This window comes from Theileria orientalis, chromosome 3 (genome assembly GCF_000740895.1).
Source record: "Theileria orientalis strain Shintoku DNA, chromosome 3, complete genome".
In the NCBI taxonomy this organism is placed as follows: domain Eukaryota; phylum Apicomplexa; class Aconoidasida; order Piroplasmida; family Theileriidae; genus Theileria; species Theileria orientalis.
Genome location: NC_025262.1, coordinates 1,916,433 through 1,940,314, shown reverse-complemented (window position 1 = coordinate 1,940,314; position 23,882 = coordinate 1,916,433). Strand labels below are relative to the sequence as shown.

General features: G+C 37.2%; 12 protein-coding genes across 12 annotated transcripts; 6 read left to right on the top strand and 6 right to left on the bottom strand.

Annotated features, from left to right (window-relative positions):
- Window positions 1-13: 13 nt before the first annotated feature.
- On the bottom strand, window positions 14-1,312 carry TOT_030000857 (methyltransferase; the record flags this gene model as incomplete). Its single annotated transcript, XM_009693600.1, has 7 exons — window positions 14-73; window positions 113-302; window positions 391-546; window positions 639-816; window positions 899-1,010; window positions 1,133-1,237; window positions 1,274-1,312. 7 exons carry the CDS (start codon window positions 1,310-1,312, stop codon window positions 14-16), a joined length of 840 nt encoding a protein of 279 aa, XP_009691895.1.
- Window positions 1,313-1,648: 336 nt separating this feature from the next.
- On the top strand, window positions 1,649-2,674 carry TOT_030000856 (conserved hypothetical protein; the record flags this gene model as incomplete). Its single annotated transcript, XM_009693599.1, has 1 exon — window positions 1,649-2,674. One exon carries the CDS (start codon window positions 1,649-1,651, stop codon window positions 2,672-2,674), a length of 1,026 nt encoding a protein of 341 aa, XP_009691894.1.
- A 55-nt stretch (window positions 2,675-2,729) lies between these two features.
- Window positions 2,730-4,232, bottom strand: TOT_030000855 (conserved hypothetical protein; the record flags this gene model as incomplete). The annotated part of the gene is made up of 1 exon (XM_009693598.1): window positions 2,730-4,232. The coding sequence occupies one exon, from the start codon at window positions 4,230-4,232 to the stop codon at window positions 2,730-2,732; it is 1,503 nt and encodes a 500-aa protein (XP_009691893.1).
- Window positions 4,233-4,887: 655 nt separating this feature from the next.
- On the top strand, window positions 4,888-5,943 carry TOT_030000854 (hypothetical protein; the record flags this gene model as incomplete). The annotated part of the gene is made up of 1 exon (XM_009693597.1): window positions 4,888-5,943. The coding sequence occupies one exon, from the start codon at window positions 4,888-4,890 to the stop codon at window positions 5,941-5,943; it is 1,056 nt and encodes a 351-aa protein (XP_009691892.1).
- A 246-nt stretch (window positions 5,944-6,189) lies between these two features.
- TOT_030000853 (ubiquitin-conjugating enzyme) lies at window positions 6,190-9,131 on the bottom strand (the record flags this gene model as incomplete). The annotated part of the gene is made up of 11 exons (XM_009693596.1): window positions 6,190-6,366; window positions 6,593-6,694; window positions 6,874-7,019; window positions 7,142-7,267; window positions 7,372-7,432; window positions 7,506-7,699; window positions 7,795-8,052; window positions 8,312-8,438; window positions 8,595-8,717; window positions 8,841-8,987; window positions 9,123-9,131. 11 exons carry the CDS (start codon window positions 9,129-9,131, stop codon window positions 6,190-6,192), a joined length of 1,470 nt encoding a protein of 489 aa, XP_009691891.1.
- A 227-nt stretch (window positions 9,132-9,358) lies between these two features.
- Window positions 9,359-10,328, bottom strand: TOT_030000852 (RNA polymerase II carboxyterminal domain phosphatase; the record flags this gene model as incomplete). The annotated part of the gene is made up of 3 exons (XM_009693595.1): window positions 9,359-9,811; window positions 9,908-9,991; window positions 10,059-10,328. The coding sequence occupies 3 exons, from the start codon at window positions 10,326-10,328 to the stop codon at window positions 9,359-9,361; spliced, it is 807 nt and encodes a 268-aa protein (XP_009691890.1).
- A 1,061-nt stretch (window positions 10,329-11,389) lies between these two features.
- On the top strand, window positions 11,390-11,862 carry TOT_030000851 (DNA-directed RNA polymerase II; the record flags this gene model as incomplete). The annotated part of the gene is made up of 3 exons (XM_009693594.1): window positions 11,390-11,463; window positions 11,509-11,598; window positions 11,676-11,862. 3 exons carry the CDS (start codon window positions 11,390-11,392, stop codon window positions 11,860-11,862), a joined length of 351 nt encoding a protein of 116 aa, XP_009691889.1.
- A 384-nt stretch (window positions 11,863-12,246) lies between these two features.
- Window positions 12,247-14,995, top strand: TOT_030000850 (conserved hypothetical protein; the record flags this gene model as incomplete). The annotated part of the gene is given in 6 exon segments (XM_009693593.1): window positions 12,247-13,291; window positions 13,346-13,417; window positions 13,503-14,019; window positions 14,120-14,343; window positions 14,423-14,960; window positions 14,971-14,995. The coding sequence occupies 6 exon segments, from the start codon at window positions 12,247-12,249 to the stop codon at window positions 14,993-14,995; spliced, it is 2,421 nt and encodes an 806-aa protein (XP_009691888.1).
- A 39-nt stretch (window positions 14,996-15,034) lies between these two features.
- TOT_030000849 (conserved hypothetical protein) lies at window positions 15,035-16,037 on the top strand (the record flags this gene model as incomplete). The annotated part of the gene is made up of 4 exons (XM_009693592.1): window positions 15,035-15,136; window positions 15,290-15,730; window positions 15,841-15,932; window positions 15,977-16,037. 4 exons carry the CDS (start codon window positions 15,035-15,037, stop codon window positions 16,035-16,037), a joined length of 696 nt encoding a protein of 231 aa, XP_009691887.1.
- Window positions 16,038-16,393: 356 nt separating this feature from the next.
- Window positions 16,394-16,702, top strand: TOT_030000848 (hypothetical protein; the record flags this gene model as incomplete). Its single annotated transcript, XM_009693591.1, has 2 exons — window positions 16,394-16,464; window positions 16,594-16,702. The coding sequence occupies 2 exons, from the start codon at window positions 16,394-16,396 to the stop codon at window positions 16,700-16,702; spliced, it is 180 nt and encodes a 59-aa protein (XP_009691886.1).
- Window positions 16,703-16,721: 19 nt separating this feature from the next.
- On the bottom strand, window positions 16,722-21,854 carry TOT_030000847 (uncharacterized protein; the record flags this gene model as incomplete). Its single annotated transcript, XM_009693590.1, has 2 exons — window positions 16,722-20,380; window positions 20,435-21,854. 2 exons carry the CDS (start codon window positions 21,852-21,854, stop codon window positions 16,722-16,724), a joined length of 5,079 nt encoding a protein of 1,692 aa, XP_009691885.1.
- Window positions 21,855-22,150: 296 nt separating this feature from the next.
- On the bottom strand, window positions 22,151-23,744 carry TOT_030000846 (conserved hypothetical protein; the record flags this gene model as incomplete). Its single annotated transcript, XM_009693589.1, has 3 exons — window positions 22,151-22,250; window positions 22,699-22,969; window positions 23,144-23,744. 3 exons carry the CDS (start codon window positions 23,742-23,744, stop codon window positions 22,151-22,153), a joined length of 972 nt encoding a protein of 323 aa, XP_009691884.1.
- Window positions 23,745-23,882: the final 138 nt, after the last annotated feature.

Here is a 23,882-nt window from a genome sequence, read left to right as displayed (position 1 = left end):
TGAGACGTTACTTTTAAAACGATGTTGGTCTTTTCCTTCCTGTGTACTTCGTATCCGGCCTTATTTGAAACCCCTGCAGGTTGTTATTTACTTACTAATCATTCATACTCACCCTGTTCATCTGCTGTTGTTTTTTCTTTATGATTCTGTCTTTATAGTTTAACTTGTGTTTCTTTTTAGTTCTTTTGTTGTTTACGTTTTTAAGTATTTCCACTTCCCCTTCTTCTCCTTCCTCGTCGACTATAGACTCTGGCAACTTGTATTGTACGTTTCCAATTCCTGTCCATATGCACAGATAGTACCTATGTAACCATCAATCCATCTTATACGACTAATACCAATCATCACAATTCAATACAACAAATGCCTACTATGAATAGGTCTACTTACTTTTTTGCCTTCACTGAGTCTGGATTATCCACTACCAATCCTCCGTTAAAGTGGCATTTATTAACTACTGACAGTATCATTTCCAACTGTTCTGCGTTTTCTGGGTAGAACTGCAGGCATGCTCTCGCGTTATAGTTTAAACATTTGTAGAGCCATCTAAACACACGTGGTTACTATTCCTTCTGTTGCAGTTTTCCACTAACTGCGTATTTAATTCTTAACTTTGAAGTCCTCTACTAAACACTCACTTGAAAAATGTTGTCAGTCTTTGATATGGCTCTTGCGACTTATCGTTTGATATACATAGCCACTGGATAACGCTGATACTTATTGCTCCGTCGAACATGTTCGGCCTAAAGTTGAACCCTTGTCCAATATCGCACAGTATCATGTCACCGCTCCCGTTGGTATTAAATAAGGATTCGTCTGTTAATTGATACATTTTTGTTTATCATATTTATATTACTACCACCTTTTCTATCTTATATTTATCTTATTTAACTCTTACGCAACATGTGTTCGCTAATGTCCAGGCCGACCCAGAAGTTGTTAAAACTCGATATTACTTCGCCGCTTATGCCTGTTCCGCATCCGATATCCAGAATTAAGCTCGACTCATCCTGACAGGTCATGTTTCAACCCCAACTCCGGGCATATTATCATTTGTTAAGTGTGCTAGACCATAAAAATATATATATACTGCCTATAGGGTGTATGTAACTGATCTATTTGTGATTTTTACTTCTGGTAACAGCAACATCTCCAGTGCTCTTTCCGACATTTGGCTTTGGATTTCCCTAATTCGGGAATTTGCTGAGTATTTACGGGATTCCTCCTCGCCATAGTACTACATTGTGAGACATTTACACCAATTTCAACTTACAATTTCCGGAGGAGCCAAATGCTCCGGTCTAATTGCCATTGCAGAGGCAATTTATGGGTATATTCCAAATTCAATCTGTGCTGAGGGAATAGTAGCGAATTTGCCAATAATGAGTATAATTTACACTATTTGAACTATGAAAAATATTGTACGGCATTTTACACCCAAATTTTAACTAAAATATCAATTTCAATTCAATATGCGATATTTTGGGGGTATGATTTATGTATCTGGTGTTGTATACTGAGCCCCAAATAAAAGTTATTAAAAATTGTACACATTTCAAATCAGAACTTTTAATATTAATTTATTTTTCATTTATTTTTTAAAACTTAAATATTATTGGATCTGGTTTAGGATTTCCCTTGGTTTACGATGGCCGCATTAAGTTCAGATGAGAATCTGCCTTTTGAAGTTGACAATTTAGAATTAGAACAGTCCTACGTTGATCCTGAAAATAATTTAGAAGATGAAACTGATGATTCTGGCGATTTTAACGCAGAGAACGAAGTTGACGACAACGTCCCCAATGTGGACACTGAAAGTGAATTATCTTTCAAATTGGACTATGACTACTGCCAAGATGACGAAAATGATTCTGAAAAATGTAACATAAACGATAATGAGTCCCAAAATTCTGCCGATAAGGGATCCTACGGTGTTTACAACGACTTTACAAAGCCCGCGGGGCTCTCTTCAGAGCGCTGTGTTCGTGACTTCTTGACAGCAAAATTCAGAAAATACCACTCGGACAAATATGTGGTGAGTGAATCAGTGGATAAAAGGGCAGATAATTGCCGTGGTTACTCGAACACTAAGGAAGTTAGTACGGCGATCACCGAAAACGATATTAGGGAAATTGTGAAGTCGAACTACTTGATGCGAAGAGAGAACCGTATGAGGGGAATGAGCCATGTTGATATATTTGGCGCAAGTGAAGTGAGCAACAAGCGTCGCCTAAATCTGAGTGTTGAACCTATCTACGACGTCAACGGAGTTGCTGGCAGCAATAGGGACTCTGAATCGAAGAGCTGGGTCAACAAAAGAATGAGATCGAACGATTCTATGTCTGTGAATTCGGAAAGCAATTATGTCATGGGTAGGGACTCCGTAACTGCTGGTGCTTTCAGTGACACTGCCAGCGTTAAGGACGACATTTCGAAGGTCGTTAGCCTGTTTGTGATTCAGTTATCCGGGTTGAAATCCGACGCTTGCGAAACGCAACTTATTAAGATTTGTGATTCCTGCAAACTGCACGTTATTTCAGTAAATTTGGACAGAAACATACTGACGCACTCTTGTACGGGCACGGGGACTATTAAGGTGAGGAGTTCGAACAGTGAACTGTATCATCTTCAAGACCTGTTAAGAGAGAATGGATACACGTGTAAAGTGAAGTAATAATTTAATGTGAATTACCAGTATGTGTGTAAGTGTTGTGCACGATACAGATAGATTAGTGAATGTGATAAAGTTTCTTAACCAGCTTCGAAAGCATTCTCGACCATCTGGGCATTAAAAGCGCCAAGCCAGCAATTAGTGTCACTGATCCTAAGATGCAGGTCACCACTACGAGGGCTCCCAACTCGCGTCTGGGCTTGGGCATTAGCTCCATGGGTCTTACATACATCCTCAGCAGTTCCTTCAGTTTCCCCTCAACGTCCTTCGTCTTCAGATTCGCCATTTCGTACGTGACGCTCCAGTCGTCGGACAAAGTGGATCCGTCGTAATACTTTGAAACTTCAAGGATCTGTTTAAGTACGAAGAATTCTGACAGGTTTGGTTCAAAGCCTTCCGAGACGTGTAAATTGCATCCGTTGGTAACTATTTCTATCATCAGGGGTATGTTGGCGTTGGTTGCAATACTGTAATACAGAACAACATGTTGTAGGTTGTCGAACGCGTAGTCAGATGGGTTAAACTCTTTCATAGTAAATGGCAAATAGCCGCACTCTATAAGAAGATGGTGAAATTCGGAAACCGGTTTATGGGTGAAACTTTGAAACTCGCCTAGCGCTGGGTTTTCGGATACCATAACATTGTCGTACGACGCATGTCTTTTTGTGTTAATGATCGTTAGACCGCTTATTTCTGTGTTGAACTGGTACAACAGACTCAATAATTCGCCTTCCACTAAATAGTTTAGTTGCTTAGGGTCGACGTTCACATCAATCTTGGAAAGTGCTGATACATTAACCGTTAGTTCGTCTTTTTGTACAAACTCTGAGAACAATATGTATCTCAGTTCTTTGCTGCTTATACCAAACGCTATCATGATTGGAGTATTCGGGTTTGATCTTGAGACGTAAAGTAGCACCTGGTTGCAATACTCGCCTTTCACATTTCCAATGAATTTCACCTTAAGTTCCATGTACCTGATGGTGAATTCTCCCTCGATAATCTTGGCGAAACTTGAATATTTGTATTGCACAAATTCGTAGTTATCATTAAAGTTATTGTGCGAAGAATAGATAGTATTCCCGTTATATTTGTACGGGTCAACACCAGTTTTGTAGTAGATATCTATTGCATCGCGTTCAGCCACTGTGAGTTGAGGTGTTACGCAAGCAACATCCCTTTCTAACTCTCTTCTCAGTTGATCCTCAGATATGTAGTCTTTGGATATATCTGATATTTTGCCGTTTGCGAAATCTTTAAATCTGAAATACTTTCTTACATTCTTTGTAGTGACGAAACCGAAGATGACAAGTTCATCTGAATTGTCGTTGCTAAAGTACGCCTCTATAAAAATAACCTTGTCTGTTTTAAATGCGTCGTAGGCGAACAGGATTTTAATCAGGCCCTTGAATTTAAAACAGAAAAAGTGCTGGTGTGAATACGAATTAAGATTGTGTCTGTACAGTTTAAACTTGCTATCATGTTCATGAGCTTTAAGTTCTACAGAAATTTTTGGAAATCCGTAATTGCCACTTTTTTTCTCCAAGTCAATGGTTGCCATTTTACATAACAAAGCCCTTAAATGGCAATTTGATACATAAATATCGTGTTTTTATAATGTGTAAAACCTCCCGTATTTAACTGATGTTGTATTGATACACCTTAAGTTTGTTAAAAATTTAACTTGCAATAGTTATACAAGTTTGTAGATTACAAAATCACTAGCTTCAAAGACAGTTTATTTATTTTTAAAAAACCCTCGTGATTATATATGGTAAATTTTGTTTACACATCACCATTTACGTGTTACTGGGTTTACTACTATTTTACAGTTTATTGATTTAAAACACTAAAATTTAAATAATTATATTTAGATCCATGTTATACATGGTTATACGGATTGATATGACCTAATTATTATGTGTATGTGCATAAATTCGTGATCTATTAATTGATGTGTATTGGCGTTAACGCGAATATTGTTTACTATTGGAACTATATTTATGTTATTTATGCAAGTTCTATATTAACTTTGTTGATAAGGCATTTCCGTAATTTGCTTTAGTTTCATAGCTTTATTTATTTTTTTGTTCACATAAATTTCACTTTTATCATACCTATCTTTCCTTATTCGCTGGACTCTCACTCAACAGACCATTATATTCCATATTTGATATACAGTTGATCTTTTTTAACTGTATTTGCTTATTTTCGCTATGGAGGAAATCGAACTCGTTAGTGTAAACAAATCTTACACATCTGGTAATGCCAAAATCACTGTTTTTATTGAACCTTTCGAGGAATGTCCTTCCTTTGAGAAGGTTACTTTTAAGATTAAATACGATGATGGTTTGTGGCCAGAGGACGGTCTTTTAAAATTCCTTTTGAGGGATTACTACCATCACTTTTACTTTTTTCTGGTGAACTCTGGCACGTTTGTTTATGACATTAACGACAGTCTTCTCGATGCTGTTGAAGTTTACTACTATAATTTAAATCACAAGAACCCCTTGGTTGTCGGCTTCGCGTCTTTAGGCAAAGCCACTGCCTACTTTTCCTTCGACGAGTTACGGAACTCCAAAGTGTCTTCTGTCATTGGTGATTCATTCTCGAGGTCTGAGCTTCCTAACTTGCTAATCTCATTGAACGCTATCATCAACTCTAAGATTCGATTTTTCCAATCTGAGGGCACTAACAGGGGTATCAAATCCATGTTTGAATTTGTTGGTGTTTTTAAGGTCGTGATTTATACTCCTGACTTGGGTCAGGGTTTTTCTGAACACCGTTTGTTTTCCAACAACTTGTTCGACAAGTACAAGAGTTTCAACAAAATCGGCTCCGACATGCTCTCCAGACTCAGCAGTAAAGATTTTAATTCCATTCACGTCTACTACACTTACGACAGGAGGGTTTCTCTCATGGTTGACTTCATTGACGACTGCCGGAAGTATCAATTTTTAAGGGTTGGTGAGGACTCCTGGGACTTTCAAGCTTTTGACGACTTTGAGACTGACGAGCAGCTTGTGTTAAAGCTTTCCAACCTCTACCGGGGTCTAAAGTTCAAGGTCAGTCGGCCCATCAGTCACGGACACGTTCTTCTCGACGTAATGGACATTGATGGCGTTGAGGTCACTCGTGTAAGGCGTTTTAGTTACCGTGGTCTTTATCTTGGTCTCTTTTTTGGATTTGTTTTTTTTCTCAGCTTCCTTCTTCTCTACTTTTTACTAGCAAACTATGAATTTATCGGTCCCTTTTTAAGAATCCGAATATAATTTGTTTCAGTTTTAACTTTCTGCTAGCCAACTTACCCATTTGTTATCTTACTTATTTGATTAACAATTACTTAATAATTTATTTATTTATTTGTTTGTTTACATATTTACTTAATGCCGTACTTACTTGCTTAACAATTACATATTTACTTAATCACATATTTACTTAATCACATATTTATTTGTTAACATATTTATTTAATTACACATTCCTATTTATTTCCATATACTATTTATTTTATTATATTATTTCCAATTCTGTTTATATCCTTCTGTGTTTACTATCTTTTTCCTTTTATTTAATCTATCTGCTTGTGTCAATATTATCGACTTATTATTCAATAGATACTCGTCTCTATTCTCTTTCTTTGTCACTATTGGTTTAAACTTATTAATTTTTACAACATTCGAGTCTATTTTATTCTAAAAATTCATCATTCCCGTGTTCATGTACTATCTCACAATCTCATACATTATACCATAGTGTTTTACAGTATTCAGTAACACTGTCGCATACTTAACAAAATAGTTACTTAATGTATTTACAAGCTGCCATATACTTTTATCTATTTGTGGCTGTTTTAATGTATCTACTTGTATATCTGTTGAAGTGTATCCATCTATATATCCACTTGTATGTCTTTGTTACCTGGAATTGTTTCCAACTATTCACACGTACATCTCTCGTTTTGTCCCACTCCACTTGCTGATTCAACTTTTCTCTTTCCAAATCCATTAAGTTACTTTGTATCTGCATAATCATTAGTCAATATCCACATTATTGGTACTGTTATTGGTGCTAATAATAGTAGTACTGGTAGTAGTAACAGTAGTATTAGCATTAGTAGTATTAGCATTAGTAGTAGTAGCATTAGTAGTAGTAGTAGTAATCATGGTACTGATGGTGGTAGTAATATTTGTAATTCTTACGTTTTTTTCGTACTGTATGTTCGCCTGGATGCACTTTTCCGCGTACTCTCTCCTCTCCTTCTGCTTATTTAGGATGCTTACACACTCCTTTTCTATTTCACTATCGAATTTCCTCAGGTCGATGTTCATTCCTGCTGCGTACAACTCTACGAATTAACATTAGCTTCAGTCAGTTGCCAATTGCGTTACTGCTTTCAATAATATGCTGTCGTTGCTTTAACTAGCTATTGCTAATTGCTTATCTATTTGCCTTTTACTTATTTTTTACCTAGTTGCGTCGTGTCTGGCTTTATTTTGTGCCGCCTGTACACCACTGCCTTTGCGTCCTCGTATATCTCCTTATACTTTTCCCTTATGTCCTCCTTTTTCATTTCATTGTATGCGTCCTTGAGCACTAAAACGCATTGATTACTCTGCTAACTACTCCTTTTTATTATTTTTCTACTGTTCCATACTTATTTATTTACTACTCTTCCTATCTATTAGTTTCAATTTTACCTTGGAATGCTTGAGGTGCTTTATCGTTTTGGCATTTATCCGGGTGAATTAACAGACTCAACTACACATTTATTATCATAACTCTTTATTCACTTTTTCATTACTTCTTATCTATTTTAATATAATCCTTTTACCTTGTAGTATCTTTGTTTAATTTCTTCGTCCGTTGCGTCATGTTTCAGTTGCATTACTTGGTATGGCGTTGAGAACGTTTGCGACGTTAGTCTTAAACATATTTGATTTGGATCCATGTTAATGTTTTTGTTATCGTATTCCACCTTCCCTAGCTTATCTAAATCGTTATTATTTATCTTTTCACTCGTGTTTACTATTTATTTCTTAATATTAGCTCCTAATCAATGCCAATTGTCATTATTTCTTATATATTTAACTCTTTGCTCCATTTTTTTATATAATTTTTACCTATTGTATTTATTTCGTTCAAAAACAGGCTTAATATCTCCTCATCTTCTTCTTTCGACTCTGTTTCTTCATTATTTCCTCCTGGGTCTTCCACATCCCCTGTGTGATCTTCATTTTTACTTTTATTATCTATATTTTCTGTATGTTCTTCTTCTACTTTTTTTAAATTTGTAGAATCCTCTTTTTCATTCTTACTTTCCTCCTTTTTACTACTTTCTTTGTCATTCTCATTTATAACGTCTGTACTACTTGTATCTTCTGACATTTTAACTTTAAATTACTTAAATCATTAAATTATTAAAATATTATTTTCGTACATCAATTAATATACATTATTTTCCATAAATTTACTTATGGGTCAACTCATTTATTAACGCCATACACTTTTACTCTTCCTTACGTTTCTTGGTAACTATTCTATAAAATTTCTTTTTATTTGTGTATTTAACATTCAAAAAAATTAACAAGTTTAAAGATAATGATTAACTGTTGAGAACAATTTATTCGTAGGTTACACCTTCTTCTGGTTGCGGTAATCTTCTATTAATGTGGTTGGACATTTGGCGTCGTATATCAACTAACACTGCTTCTATTGATAATTGTCTCTTCCAGTACTTGAGTGTAGAGAAATAATCAGGCAATACCTATGTTCGATTAGTGTGTCATAATACCGATGGCTATCGAAGTCCATTGGTACATATATTTATAAATAATCTATTAATATATCGATTCCACAATAGTATAAGGCTATAGAGTTAGTTTTCTCTATTTTTTGTGTAAATAATATCATTTATGCTTACGGTTCCTTTGGAATCCACGCCCGTTAAACTGATTTTAGTTAAGAATCTGACTTTAGGTGGTTTATCTGGGTAATCGTTGTCACATATTACTGATAAACAATATATACGATTTTCAAAATTTGTCTGAAAAAATAGTTATTGTCATATATTTACGATTTTATGGACTCTGCACCCATATGTGTCATATACTATTATCTTGTTCCTTTTAGTATATGTGACTACTAGCATTAATTATTTACAACATACCCCTGGGTATCCTAGGATTGTACAGGACCAATTAGTCAATGATATGTCATCTGCTCTTTCCAATCCGAATGACACACCATCACTTACAAAGCCCTTTTGGCCACGTTCTAACTCGTCAATAAGTTTAAAGCTACGTGGGATTCTAACCTAAAATTACTTGTTATTTAATTTTATTATCTATAACTAATTTTCTAATCAATTCTTATAATGGTTATTTACTATGCTAATTAGTTGTATAAAATTGGATATTAGTTGATTTAATAAATTATAATATGAAAATACCTCGTCCATTTTATATTTATATAATAATTAATTACATTGAAAATTTACGTTTAGTTTATTCAGTACAATTATTGCCACATAATACCACACTTAATACTAAATTGTATTAAAATAAAGTAAACTGTATTATGTGTATCTTTATTATTTATTATACATTACTTTAGTTTGTTTATTATTATATTTTGTATTGGATTATCTTCAAATATAATCCACCCTTTGTTGCTGTGTTGATGCACTCATTGTTCATCTATTTCGAAGCCTTCTTTGGTTAAATTTGATAGTATTTTGGTCACATCGTCTGCTTTCGATAGATGATCCAGTAGTGGCAATAAATTGAACAGTTCTATATCATTAGAGTCATCAAACCAGCTCAGAATTGGTATTGCGTTGTTCGGGTTTAAGCAGTAGCAAGCTGGTGAATTATCAATTATTATAACATCCTTTAACGATTTTGTTACGATTGTTAAATCTTTGATATAGTATCCGTTAAAGTAAATGCAGCTGTCCCTGAAGAAACGCCTTTTACACACCTTATTGACATCTAGTTGATCTATCACTGGGTCTGCGTAAGATTTTAACCCTGCAGTAAATATCACGATATCATAGATTTTAGATGTTGTCTTCAGAAACTCGTCGACAAATGGTCTTTTGCCCACGTATATCTTTTTCTCCACACCATCTTGCATTATCTATATTATTTCATTAAACGCTGTTATAATGAATATTTTTATTTAGTTGAACTAATTAAGTAGTTTTGCAACTATTTCACTTATTTAAGAACTTACTGGTAGTGTGAATGAGTAGTTTTCGATTGGCTCAAAAGATGAATGGATCAAGGTTTCATCCAAATCAAGAACTAGTGTTTTTCTCTACAAATTATTATTAATTTAGTATTCAAGATGTGTTAATTGTTCATAATAATGTAATATCGCCTACCTTTGATACTAGGGTTGTGGTTTTTTGCTTCCCAACAGTGTGCAGGAAATCGACAGATCTTAATTGTGTTTCTCCCTTAGGTATCAAAGTTGTTGATTTATTCAACTCCTTGTTGATATTTCCAGTCGTTTGAGCCTGTTTTTTCAATGAATTGGCGCCGATATTCATTTTTAAATTTGTGGAATCATCATTGATGGAATCTTCCGGAATTGTGGTTAAAACCTCACTTGTAGATTTTTTTATTTGTTTCAAAGATGTAGTCTTAGACATGTTAATGTTCTAAGGCTTTTCCGCTTAATACGTTCAGGTTTGTTAAATTATTTGACACGATTGTGTTAAAAAGTGTGTAAATCTTAAATGCAAAAAATACCGAATATCAACAATAAACAGCTTATTTATTATTAAAATGATGGTATTTACGATTAAATATTTACTGTTATATGGTAAATCGGCCTTAGTTAGCGTTAAATTATTGGCTGTGTTGCTAGATATAATTCCAGCGTCAAATCGTGCTTTTATTCGGCTTGAATTAAAAGGATTATTTAATTTACTATTAAATATAAAAAAATATTAAATATAATAAATCAAATCTTATCAATCCAAATAAATGTGTAATTATTCCATTAATGGAATCCCATGCATGCATCAGCAACGGCTAATATTTGGCTGATTTGGGTCATTCAAGTTATTTGACTATCACGGGATATTTTTTTTATTGTATTTATTTATAAAACCCAAATTAATTTAAACATTCTATGATTCGCTTATAATTTGCAAAACATACACACATTATTATGTTGTTCAATTTTTTAGTTAAAAGATTAAGTTCTATTAAACTAATAAATTAGGTTAAGAGTAATTATTTATTTAGATATTAAAGATCATATAAATAATATAATATTTGTTGTAATTATTATAATGTGAATGTGCTGTGTAATGGGTTGTATTGATTACAGACAAAATAAATGAAATAATGTTTGATTCACTAATTTTAATAAGAAATGTTATGAATAAAAGTTAATAAGTTATATTTAACTAAAAATAATAAAAAATTGCCTAAATAATAATAAATTATAAATTGTGATTCTCTCTTAAATTATTTTACACTGATTACAATATATAATTATATACACTTTTTATACTCAAAATTTGTGAATAATACGTTTAATTTATATTGTTTACATATTAATTTAAATGTTATGTTTACACTACATTTCTTCCTTGTGCTTATGTGTATTATTTTACCTCAAACTTGTTTATATTCTGTAATTTTAGTTTATTTTCAAATTTGTTAATATCGTATCGTAATATTTAATTTAATTTTATAAATAATGTCCAAACAAACTTCTTTAATTAATAAGCCTGAAACGGCTGATATGGTAGAACTGGCATATGGAGTCAAAAAGTTAGTTTTCTATCCCCTCTTTTAAAAATGACGTTTATATTTTAGGGTTGAATGGATTCCTGATACCAGATTCCCCTTATGTGGAACTTTCATTGTTCATTTGGAAGATCACACCTTTGGCTCGTTGATTCGATCGTATAACCTTAGCTTTGTTATATATAATATTATTTTACTACTATTACAAATTATTCTTTACATTAATGATGTCTTAGTAAGTTAAGCAAGGACGATAGAGTTACCTTTGTCGGATATAGGATACCACATCCTCTTGAGAATAAGCTGGAGATTCGATTGAGGACTAAAATGGACAATCCCTTTACGGTTGTGATGAGTGCAATTTCTAACCTTCGGAGTAATATATCGCATTTGAGGAAGGTTTATCTCGTACGTCTTGACTAAATGATATATAGTTAACTAAACTGTTTACATAAACTAAATTTTATCAAAAAATTTAAATTAATAATTTTCAGACATCACTAAAGGATCTTTAATCTTTTAATTTTTCCATGGAAAATTAAAGTAGAACTTGTAATTTGTATCAATTTGTCACTCTCATGTTTTTTGTAATTTGTTCACCTATTCATATATGTTGCTGTTAGTATCATGTTTTTATAGGATTTCTGATTTATAATTTATCTTATTTAATAGGGATTCCATGTGTTTAAATACATTTGGCTCCATGTGTGTGTAATTCTCCCCTACTTTTTAAATTATTGGTATTTACTTATATTCTTTAATAGTTCAAATTAAAATGTAATAAGATTTGATTTAAGTAAATGAAAGATGGAAAAATTATTAAGCGTTTATGGTATTTGTGATAGGTTTGTATTTAATTATTTGCACATTCACTTTAGGTTCGTTGTATTCTGTGATGAGAAGAAATTAACGCTGTACAAGGATTTCAGTAATGAGACTGTTAATAGTACGACGCTTGATTTGGTAGATTCGTTAAATGATGACGGCTATAAGGAGTTGGCCGCCGATGTTAAATCCAGCGGCTACATAACATCGTTATCCGTGAATAAGTTGAGTAACCCAAACAATGTTTTCAACGATGACTTGAAGAATAAGTTGAGGGGCTTGGACGAGTTTCAGTACCTACTATCGATGAGTTTGGATAACGCACTGGTATTGCTGTGCCTGTATAACTATTCGGATGGAAGCCTCAAAGTATTGAATCATAACAAAGTTCTAGGTGATAATAAGGAAGATAGTCGATTATTCGGCAGTATATCGCAGGTAGAAACTGTATTCAGAGAAGATGTGTATACTTTCTTCAAATCAAATGATGACCTGCACCTATTAGACTGGAAGTCCCTCAAGTCGGTCAAATTATTGAGCAACGTATCGACGTATAAATTTTTCAAAGAACAACTGATAGTTTTCTTTAATACTGGCTTAAAAGTTTACGAATTCGACCATAAAAAGTTTGACTCAACGTATGATAATAAGGAGAACGTATTGGTGTTGAAGCACGAGCTGCCATGTGAAAGTGAGTTGAATGGGAGCATGAGCCAGAAGAACGTTGTAAACAGGAACTTGGTAACAGTGTTGGAGGAGAAGAGGCTGTTGTTTTTAGCTGGACTCGATGGAATATTTTACACGTTCCTGGATAAATTTAGTTTATACAAGTTTGTATCCAGCCCCGGCGACACTGGGACTAGCAGTGATTCAGTTAATGGTACTGGCAGTGGCAGTGGATCTGGATACTATTCTTATCTGGACAGCCTTTCAGTAGGTGATATGAATGTGCTGCTGTTGATGAACAAGAACCATGTTCAAATCTGGGACTACGACACGCAGGTTGTGCTGTACCAAATGAAAAACAGTAAGCCATAGTTAGTGTGTTTGTTGTAATCATGATCCTAATGCAATAATGTAGGTGGGTTTGACCTTTGCTTCCTGAACGTTATTGATAGTGGAGTAGTTAATCTTCTGACGTTCCAGAGCGCTAGTAAGTCTATGGACCAATAGCAGTTAAATAGAACCCTAGGTAGTTTCTTAGAGAAAGTTGACAAAAACAAATAATTAATCTGTAGAACTGGTGGACAGTATAAAACTGTATGTAAACGATGATAAATTTGTTCCAGTGGATGCTCCTAAGGAAACATCAGATGTTCAATCGAAACGGGAAAGCAAAGAAGCAAGTCCAATGGATAAAAAAGATGCCCTGAAGGATGACGAAGTTAACCATAAGAGGAAATCGGACGACGAAAAGTATAAAAAGTTAAAGAGGATTAAAAGGAGTAAATATCTGGATAATGAAGCAAATGAAATTAATCGAGACGAGGAAGAGTTGGACCTCAATGGTGATGTCGATGATGAAGCTGAGGGCGAAGATGAGGAAGAAAGGGACTACAACGAAATAGGCGACGACTACACTGGAATTGACTACAGGGACAACGATGACCAGGACCTGAGGAACGACTTTTTGAAGAGTGAGCTGGTAAGACTGCACAAGAAGGTGAAGGTGTTGGAGGAGAGGCTTGTAAGCAGGGGCGCCAAAGTAACGACTCCCGGAACGTGTCCGAGGCCAAATGACCAGTTGAAGCAATGGTGAGTACTGGTAGATAGTTGGTGTGTATTGTTACTGGTAGTGTTGGATTTTTTATTGTTATTGTTACTTGTGATAGTATAAGCTATTCACTGGTGGTAGTAATAATAGCGATATGATATTATATTTGATGGTAGTGCCACTAAATAAGCGGTCTGTGCATACTCGTTTATGCCATTTCAGGTGCCTCTTTTGGAACGAGTGCGGGCATATTAGTAAACAAAACACGCCGGAGAATAACAATCTCCACATTTACATGTTTTCTGGACCACTTTCAGGGTATATTAAGAAGTCGGACAAGTACAACTGTCATATCGCATCACTGGGTACGGTCGTCACATAGGTAGATAGTGGCAACTGACAGTATGAGTTATTGCATTAACAGTCATTTACGATAGGAGTTAGCTAATTACGGTTTGTACACTCGTGAGTTAGCGGGTGTGACTGATAACAATGATGTAGCTCTGGATGGAGTGGTTTGCGGGAGTAATCTGAACAGCAACAACAGCGTGATCGGCGTGATCTACTACATTAACCTGGCCACGAATGAGACTTGGGAGCGGCGATTCAAGGACGAAAGTGTGACCTGCGTTGTTATTTCGGACAACTTCATCGGCGCAGTCACCGACCTGAACATTCTGTACATCTTCACGCGCAACAACCTGCTGCTCTCAGCCTTCAAGTTGAAGGGGAAGATACGTTCGCTGGTTGCGAATAAGAACATGCTGGCAATACTGACGCAGACGTCACACGACGGGACTGACACCACGTTGTCGGTGCGGCTCCTGTGGGTCAACGGCATCAAGGGGCTCTCAAAAAACAACCACCTTAAAATCATTTCCATCTACGACGACCTGCTCATTCTGAACGACAACATTGACCTGCTGTACGTGGGTCTGACCTCGGACTTCATACTGTGGTACATCGACACTAGAGGTTCAAAGTAGAATAAGGCCCGGCGCCGATACATTGCACTAATAATCACGTTTAGGGTACCTGTGGCTGCTGGTTAATAACATGTCGAGTTTGAACGGCATTGGCATCCTCGAGTGGCTGCCTACCATAAACGTGTTCAACATAAGCAAAAACATATTCCCCCTGTACATAAACAACCTCCAGGTACTGTTACCCTAATTGTTGGCACTGTTGCCCTAATTATTAGTATTGATGTTACCCTAATTATTGACACTGTTACGCCTATTAAAGGCACTACTGTACTCTATTGGGCCACTAGGCCGGTAAAATTGCGTGCAACTGCTTATTTTTTCGTAGCTCTGCTATATTAAGCTGAAAAGCAATGAAAAGCACCCCGATTGCAGCAAGAACAGCAACTTCTTCGGGTACACGCTCAACCGCCTCAACCTCAGGATCGACAGCCTCACCAACTACTATATCAACTACAGCCAGTATCAGAGTATTCTGAAGACGAACCCGACGCTCAAGGAGTACATCTCCTCCCTCACGGGCGAGGGCAACGAGGCTGAGAGCACTCTGAACATCCCCTGGCAGCAGTACGACGACATGCGGTACATTCAGAACGTCAACATAAACCACCTCGAGTACATCATTAAGCTGATCAAGTCCAACCAGTTCTGGTTTGCCGGCGCCAACAGGGAGGGCAACTTGGCCAGCTACGCCAACAACATCAACGTCTGCGAGAAGAACCACGACAAGTGGCTTTTGAGGATCCTGCGTAAGATTCAAATGTCAAAGGTAGTCCTCTAATACTCAGTTAGACTTACAGTGGCCTAGTTAGAGCTAGGTTGCAGCTACCATTTCCACCTGTATTGAGCCGCGTCTTCTGAAACCTAATGACTCTTTAGGAACTGTACATTAACAGTGACATTATTCAAATGCTGAAGCTTCCCAAGTGCCTGGAGATCGCGAAAACGATCATAAAGGACGAGAAGTACAAGTGCGTTTACTTACCTTCCTTCCGTCTCAAACATAACACTTTAGGAAGCTTATCAACGACTCGTTGTTGCTGCTGCAAAAGTCGTCTCAGTTTATGTCAAACTGATGCTGTGTTCCCTATAACCTCTTCAGTGGTGTGTATCTTAGCTTTGTGATTCCGCCTCATTTTAATTTTAGGTTAAACTAACTCGTGTTTATGTTTCGCTGTAATTATGAAAATGGATTACTTATTAACTAGTTAATTAGGTCCTTTTATTGGTTTAAAATATATACCGTGGTAGTGCCCTACAGAAGATTCCATAATTTTAAAAACGCTATCATGGCTGTCACTAATTTACTAAAATAGATTCTGTATTTTCTAAGGATGAGATGTGTGTATAAAAAGTACGGGTAAATTGCGCATATAGTCGTTTTTTAACCACCGTATGGCAGTTTACCATTGGCTACTAAACTAATCTTGAAATGGCTAAATACTCTGATAAATACTGGGAACCGCTCACACATAAAAAAAAGCTGCTTGCTCTGCCTAGCACGTACGCTTTTTTAAATTACATTATTTAAATCACAATATTGTACACTTGTCCTTTCAAGACGTTCATCTCTGTATTCGAGATTGCAACACTTAAGCTGGATGCTGTTAACTGCATTTATCTTCTTATTAGTTTACACTCCCCGTGCGCCCGGGCTTTGCGCCGAGTCCTCGTGGCCCTGGAGTCGTGGAAAACTTCTCAACGTCGAGCGCCCTCCGCTCGCCCGGGGGACGCTGCATAGTATAGGTCGCATACTGGCTCTAAGAGGATTCCGTCCACATGTTGTTGCTGCCCTTCTTAAACACCCTCTTACTCACTCCGTCCCTCAGGTGAATGGTCACCTTTCGCTCAGCCTCAATTACCACCTTCGTGGCGAACTCTTTATCGGTTGCAGCGGCCCAGAATTCAACTTTCTGGTCGTTGACGTACTCGTTGACAGATTTGAACAAGAATCCGGCCCTCGCGCTGAATGTCCTCACGTTGTTGTCCACTCTGTTTCTGAAGAAGTAGCTGTCGTTCGGGTAGTTGATGTTGACGGAGCGTGGATTGATCATTGTCGTGTCAATTTCAGTCCAGGGTTCCCTGGCGCCGTTCTTCCTGAATACAAGCGTCTTGTTGTCTTGGTAGATGGTGATCGCCTTGCTGTCGTTGTTGATCAGGTCCACTTCCACCTTGTAACCGTACTGCTTCGGGTCATCCGTTTTCCAAATTTCATTATTGTACTCTTTGACCTTGTAGAACTCGAAACCGTCCTTGGCGATGAGTTTCACGATGTTATTCTCGAGCTTATACGAGCAGTAGTAAATGCTGTATTCGAGGCTGATGTCGATGGACTTTGGAATGAGTTGCGTCAGATCCACTGATTGCCATGGCTTGTTCGGTTCATCCTTCGTGTACAGTCTGGTGGACTCGTCTTCCAAATATATTGTCACGTAGGCAAGGCCGACCGGCGGAACTCCGAACTCGACCTTGTTTGCGTACTCGCCCGGCTTCTCTGTCCTCCATATGTCTTTATCGCTTTCTTTCACGTTGTTGAAGAGGAATGATTGCTTCGCCGTAAAGGTTCTAAGGAAGTTTTCTAGCCTGTTGAAGAACTTGTAAGATTCTCTGTGGTACATGATGTCTACGGGTACAGGGTTCTTATCGCGCAGGTTCAGCTCCTTCCAAGCCGTTTTTGAGTCCTTCACGAACTTCCTGACACGGTCTATCTGGTATATCGTCACTTCAAACATCTGGTCTGTGAAGAAGTCTATCACCTCCACCTTGTTCGCGTACTCCTTTTCATTCATCGCCGTCCAGAACTCCACCTTTTTGTCATTGAGGAATTCGTTGGCCGACTTAAAGATGAATCCTGTTCTCGGCGTAAATGTTCTCACGTTGTTGTCCACTCTGTTTCTGAAGAAGTAGCTGTCGGTGAGGTAATTGATGTTTACTGAGCGCGGGTTTACCATGGTGGTATCTATCTCAGTCCATGGTTCCCTGGCTGCTGCCTTTCTAAACACCTTCGTCCTGTTCTTATCTTGGTAGATCGTAATTGCTTTCGCGTCGTTGTTGATAAGATCCATTTCCACCTTGTAACTGTAGTCGTCTGGGTTTTCCGTTTTCCACAAGTCGCGGTCTCCTTCCTTCACCTTATAGAACTCAAAGCCGTCCCTGCATATAAACTTCCTGATGTTGTTAACAACCTTCGTGTTAAAGTAGTACTGGTCGTAGTCAAGCTCAATGTTCAGGGACCTTGGATTGACTTTAGTGGTATCGATATCGGTCCAGGGATCATTTTCTTTGTCCTTAATGTACATCTTCGTGTAGTCGTTTGACATGTGAACTGATACGAATATCTTTCCGTAATCCGGCTTCGCATATTCTACCTTAAATGCATATTCGTTAGCCCTCGACGTCGTCCATACGTTATTTTTTTCCTCTCTGACTCCGTTGAATAGGAATCCCTCCTTGGGTTCATAGGTATTAAGACCGTTGTCGTACTTGTATGTGCAAGTGTATGTGTCATGTTTGTATAATAAGTTAATTGACTTCGGAATAGGCTGACTTATGTCCAATGCGTTCCAGGGCCCGTTCTTAATCTTCTCAAATATCTTAGGCGGTTTCTTTTCAACGTGTATTGTTACTACTTTACTATCAGTCATTGTATCCACTTCCACCTTATATGCATAGTCACTCTCATTTTTCGCTTGCCATATGACTGTTTTCTTGCCTTTGTCAAACTCTGTGACTGTTTTAAAGACAAATCCGTGCTTAGCAAGGAATGTCCTTATTGATGCCACCTTATCGTTGTAGTAGAAGTAACTATTGTGTTCGTAATTGATGTTTATTGGCTCCGGATTTGGCTTTGTTAAGTCAATTCTTACCCATGGGTTATTCAAGACAGACTTCTCGTATACTCTGACCTTGTCTAGGTATGAATAGATCGTGGCTACCATGTTATCCGACGATGCGTCGAGTTCCACTTTGTTTGCGTATTCAATAACGTCATTGGCTTCCCAGATACTAATATTATTCTCGACGACCTTAATGAACTCCTGTCCTTCCTTTGCGTTGTATGTTCTAAAGAATCCGTCTTTTGCCACGTGGTAGTTAGATCCGCTCGTGTTGGCTACGTTCAGCGTGGATCCCTTTAATGTGTTGATGTCGAAAGGGACCCAAGCTGCTTTCTTGCCCTTCTTCTTAAACAGTCTCCTGCTGTTGTTAAGTAGGTACAGCACCAACAACTTATAATCATCTGACATGTGATCCACCTCGACCTTGATTGCAAATTTATTCGTGTCAATGGTTCTCCACACTTCCATCTCTCCATGCTTCACTACTCTGAACGCGTGGTTGCCCTTGGGGATGAACTTGTCCACGACTCCGCACCTCTGGTACGTGTACTCGTTGGTGTTTTCCGTTTCGATCAGGTCTAGCTCTACTGACTTTTTGGCGTTCGGGTCCGGGGGGGGCTCTGCTATCTCTGGCTTTTGCGAGGTTGGTGGCGCCAGGGACGGAATTGGGGGTTTCGCTGCTGGGAAGCCGAACTCTATTGACGGCTTACCTGTGAGATCTGTTAGTATGCGCAGCTCGTTCGGATAATCCCCCTTTTCGTGCTTCCACACAACGGTGCCGGCTTGCACGGCGTCTTTAAATGTTACTGATCCTTTGCCTTTAAATGTGTGTATGTTTTTGGCTGAATCGTACTTGTATTCAACTTCGTCCGTGTCCTTCAGGTTGTCCAGATTGAGTGTGACTGGCGGCTTTGCATCTTGGAGCAGGTGCGGAAGTATCGGGACTGTCACGGTCACTTCGTCTACTGGCTCTGCCGGGTCCGTTTCATTCGGCGCCAGCAACTTCATGAATGGGTTGCCCTGGGGGTCATTCAGTATGAGAACTCTGTTAGGGTAGTCTCCCTTTTCGTACTTCCACACCGGGTCGCCGCCATGTGTAACAGTTTGTACTAAAAACCCTGGTTTACATAAGAACTTTTGAATATTGTTTGGATATTTGCGATAGTCGTACTGATCGGTGCTCTGATAGTTTGTGACGTCAATGGTGATGTAAGTGATCCCTGCAGGCGCGCCTAGTGTGGGCTGCGGCTGCAGTGCTGCCGGGAGTGCTGATGGCATGGCATCAGATATACCTGGTATGCCTGCGGCTCCTCCAGGCACTTGGTCTATTGGCTCGTCGGGGTCATATTCCCCTTGTTTTAATACCCTGAGTATCGGCTCGTTATTCTGCCTTATGATTAGTGCTCTATTGGGGTGATCTTCAGTGTACTCTTGAAATACATTCCCGTTAATTAAGATGGCTGATATCAGATAGCCATCTTTGCATACGAACTTCTCTGCGCTCAGTTCGTCGTACACTTTATAATCGACTCCTTCTGTACTCTGCTTCACATTGATGTCTACTTGAATATATTTAACGTCCACTGGCTCATCAGGATCGAATTCGCCAGGACGTAACACTCGTAGCGATGGCTCACCATTTTCATCCTTTAAGATGATTGCTCTGTTCGGGAAATCTTCTGTGAACTGTTTGAATGACTTCCCGTTGATTAATATTTCAGATATAAGATAACCCTGTTTACACTGGAACTTCTCGAGGCTCAAATGTTCATACACTGTGTATTCGATTCCCTCATTGCTCTGTTTCACGTTTATGTCCACGGCTATAAACTTATTGTCAATGGGCTCGTCTGGGTCAAATTCGCCGGGTCGTAACACTCGCAGAGTTGGTTCGCCATTTTCATCCTTTAAGATGATTGCTCTGTTGGGGTAATTTTCAGTGAACTGTTTGAATGACTTCCCGTTGATTAGGATTTCAGAAATGGCAATTCCTGGCTTACACTGGAACTTCTCGAGGCTCAAATGATCATACACTGTGTATTCTACTGCATCTGTACTGAGTTTGACGTTGATGTCCACTGCTACAAGCTTTAACCCTGATGCGTCGACTCCAGACTGACATGGCAGGCTTGTCTGTGATGCTACAGAGTCTGGTGGTTCATCAGGGTCAACGTCGCCAGGAGCTAAGAGCCGAAGAATAGGCTCGTTGGCTTCGTTTTTCAATATAAACGCTCTGTTGGGAAACTTCTCAGTGTACGTCTTAATAGGCTTTCCGTTTACTTGAATCTCCGAAAGTAGATATCCTGGCCTACACACATATTTCTCCACGTTTAAATCCGCATAGAAAATATATTCGACCTCGTTGGTACTTTTCCTCGAATTTAAATCAACACTAGTAAGGATTATAGGTTCAGGCTCGTCCGGGTCGTAGTCTCCTGGAGCCAACGTCCTAAGTATCGGCTCATTATTCTCATCCTTTAATATAATAGCTCTATTCGGGAATTTTTCTTCATATCTCTTTAAGGGCTTGCCATTCACTAAAATCTCAGAAAATAGGAATCCTGGCTTGCACACATACTTCTCTGCATTCAAGTCAGCATAATGCTTGTATTCCACTTCAGCTGTACTCTTCCTGGAATTTAAGTCGACTGAGGTAAAGGTAAAGGGGTCTGGTTCGTCTGGGTCGGCGTCGCCCAGGGCCAGTAGACGAAGTATAGGCTCATTATTAGCATCCTTTAATATAATAGCTCTATTGGGACATTTATCAGTGCAGTCCTTGATTGCGTTCCCGTTAATTAAAACTTGCGATATTCGAAATCCTGGCCTACAAATATACTTCTCCGCGTTCAATTCCACATAATGCTTATAATATATTTCATTAGTACTTTTTCTGGATACGATGTCTACTGGCACTAGTTGAAATCCAGAACCGCCACCTGTACCGAAACCACCTCCTCCAGCTGGGTTTGCTGCGAAGCCGGTACTTTCTGTGAACTTAATGCGATATGATACTAACCAGTATATTAAAAAATATAGCAGAGATTTACTTAAGTTCATTCATAAGTAAATTTATATCAAATTTTCATGTATTTTAGCGATATGTATGAGCTCATTTAAAACTCTAGTGACCCCCTGGGATTAACAAATTTAATTTGTGTATTGAGGCTCCTTAATGACAATTTAGGCCTCTACAATTTACTAACATAAAAACAATTAATCAGACCTGCCATTTCTCCCAGCTTGGCTCCTAACTATGGATTCCTATTAACCATGGGGTTAACAATTCATATTTTTTAAATTATTCATCATATGGATTGTTTTTAAGTAATTTTGTATTAATATTTTAATTGTTATCACGCCTGTCTATTATATTTTATGACATACTTGTTATGAAGCTTTTGAATTACTTTGGTGTTGCACCTTCCATTCCGCCTCGAGCCATTTATAATTCCTCTATTTTATTGAAACAGCTGAATGTTTTATTCTTTTCTGTTAAACGTTTAATCATAATTAATTATAAATTATATCCTTTTGAGTTTTTTTACTATAACTTCTCTTAATCCTGATAAATGTATAAATTTCTTTTTAATTGATCATATTTTTCTCATTTGTCTATTTTTTATTATAATTATTTATTTCCCTTTTCTAATACTTTTATAAACACTTTCATATTATGTCTATATTCTTTAGTTCACTCTTTTCGCTCCAATCCTTGTTTTTTTTCAGACACACCTTCTATCCTATTCTTACTTTCTCATACTTTTTAAAACACTAGTATTTGCTACCTCAGTTATTTTCTTATTTGTTTTTTGTATATTTTATTTACTTCTAGGTGTGTAATTTTCTGTTAGTGTAAATATACTATTCTGTGCACATTACATTACTTAATTACTGTTAACACTTAAATATTGGCCTATTTTTTCTTGTTCTGTGTCTTCTGTGCAGGAACTTGTGGTTTTTAAAGAGTTGGAATCTCAAGAAGTCCAGTGCTTCTGTGTATGAATTTTGGAATCCTAGTTCGTTCAGGTCGAAGAACTTGTACTTTCTCACTCCGTGTTCGTTGTACGCCACTACCCAGCTCGATTTTTTTCCGTCGAAGAACACTCCTCTTACTCCGCTCAGGTTACAGTCCGGTTGCAGCTTCAAGTTATAGTTTATCGTTTCACAGTCTCCTACATGCCCATGAATTTTATATAGCGTTCAGCTTTCATTACTTTACTTTTATTTCTATTTTTACCTTTTGGTGTTTACCATATATACTCTCCTGTTCTATATATCTATTATTTAAATATGTTATCTCTTTTTTTCACATAATTTATACTTTATTTATAGCTCAGCTTTCTTACCCTTTATGTTGTCTAAATAGTAGCCTTTATACTTGCTTTTTATTTCAATCATCTTTTTGTTGTAAAAGTCGCCCATTTGTCTTGCGAAATTGACTGCCTTTGCCTTTGCGATTTCAAACTTGCCTCCTTGTGCTCTGAAGCTTCTAAACACTTGTGTTCCCTGCTTATAGTAGAATACGTAGAATTTTTTTAGCACTGGGTCGTATATCAGATTCCCTCTTGCGTTTTGCACCAGTCTTATTCTCACTTGTTTCGCCTTTTTTGGGTAGAATAGTTCCAGTCTTCTCCCCAGGCTTGTTTGTATTCTTCTTGTTTCCTTCTTGTGTTTTCTTCTCTTCAATCCTCTCTGTCTTCCTGCGAAGTGGCATTTTTGGTTATACATATAATTGCTTCCCGTATTTACTTCAACTTTTGCTCTATAACTTGGTATTACTTTATTCATGTTACTGTGATTCCCTTCTTTCAAACTGTACTGATTAAATGTTATATAACTTCTTACACTCGTATATATGTTATATTTAAATTCTATATTCTGTTTTAATTTTATATTTAATGTGTTCGTTAATTTACTTCCTACTATTCTGTACAGTGATTTTATCATATTTTCTTTTATCTAATTTTTCTTGTTTTACTGATTTTATTTTTTATTTTTATTTTTTATTTTTATTTTTATTTATTGTTTTTTTATTTTTTTATTTACACATTTTCCATTTTTAATATTAATTTTTGTTTTTTGTTG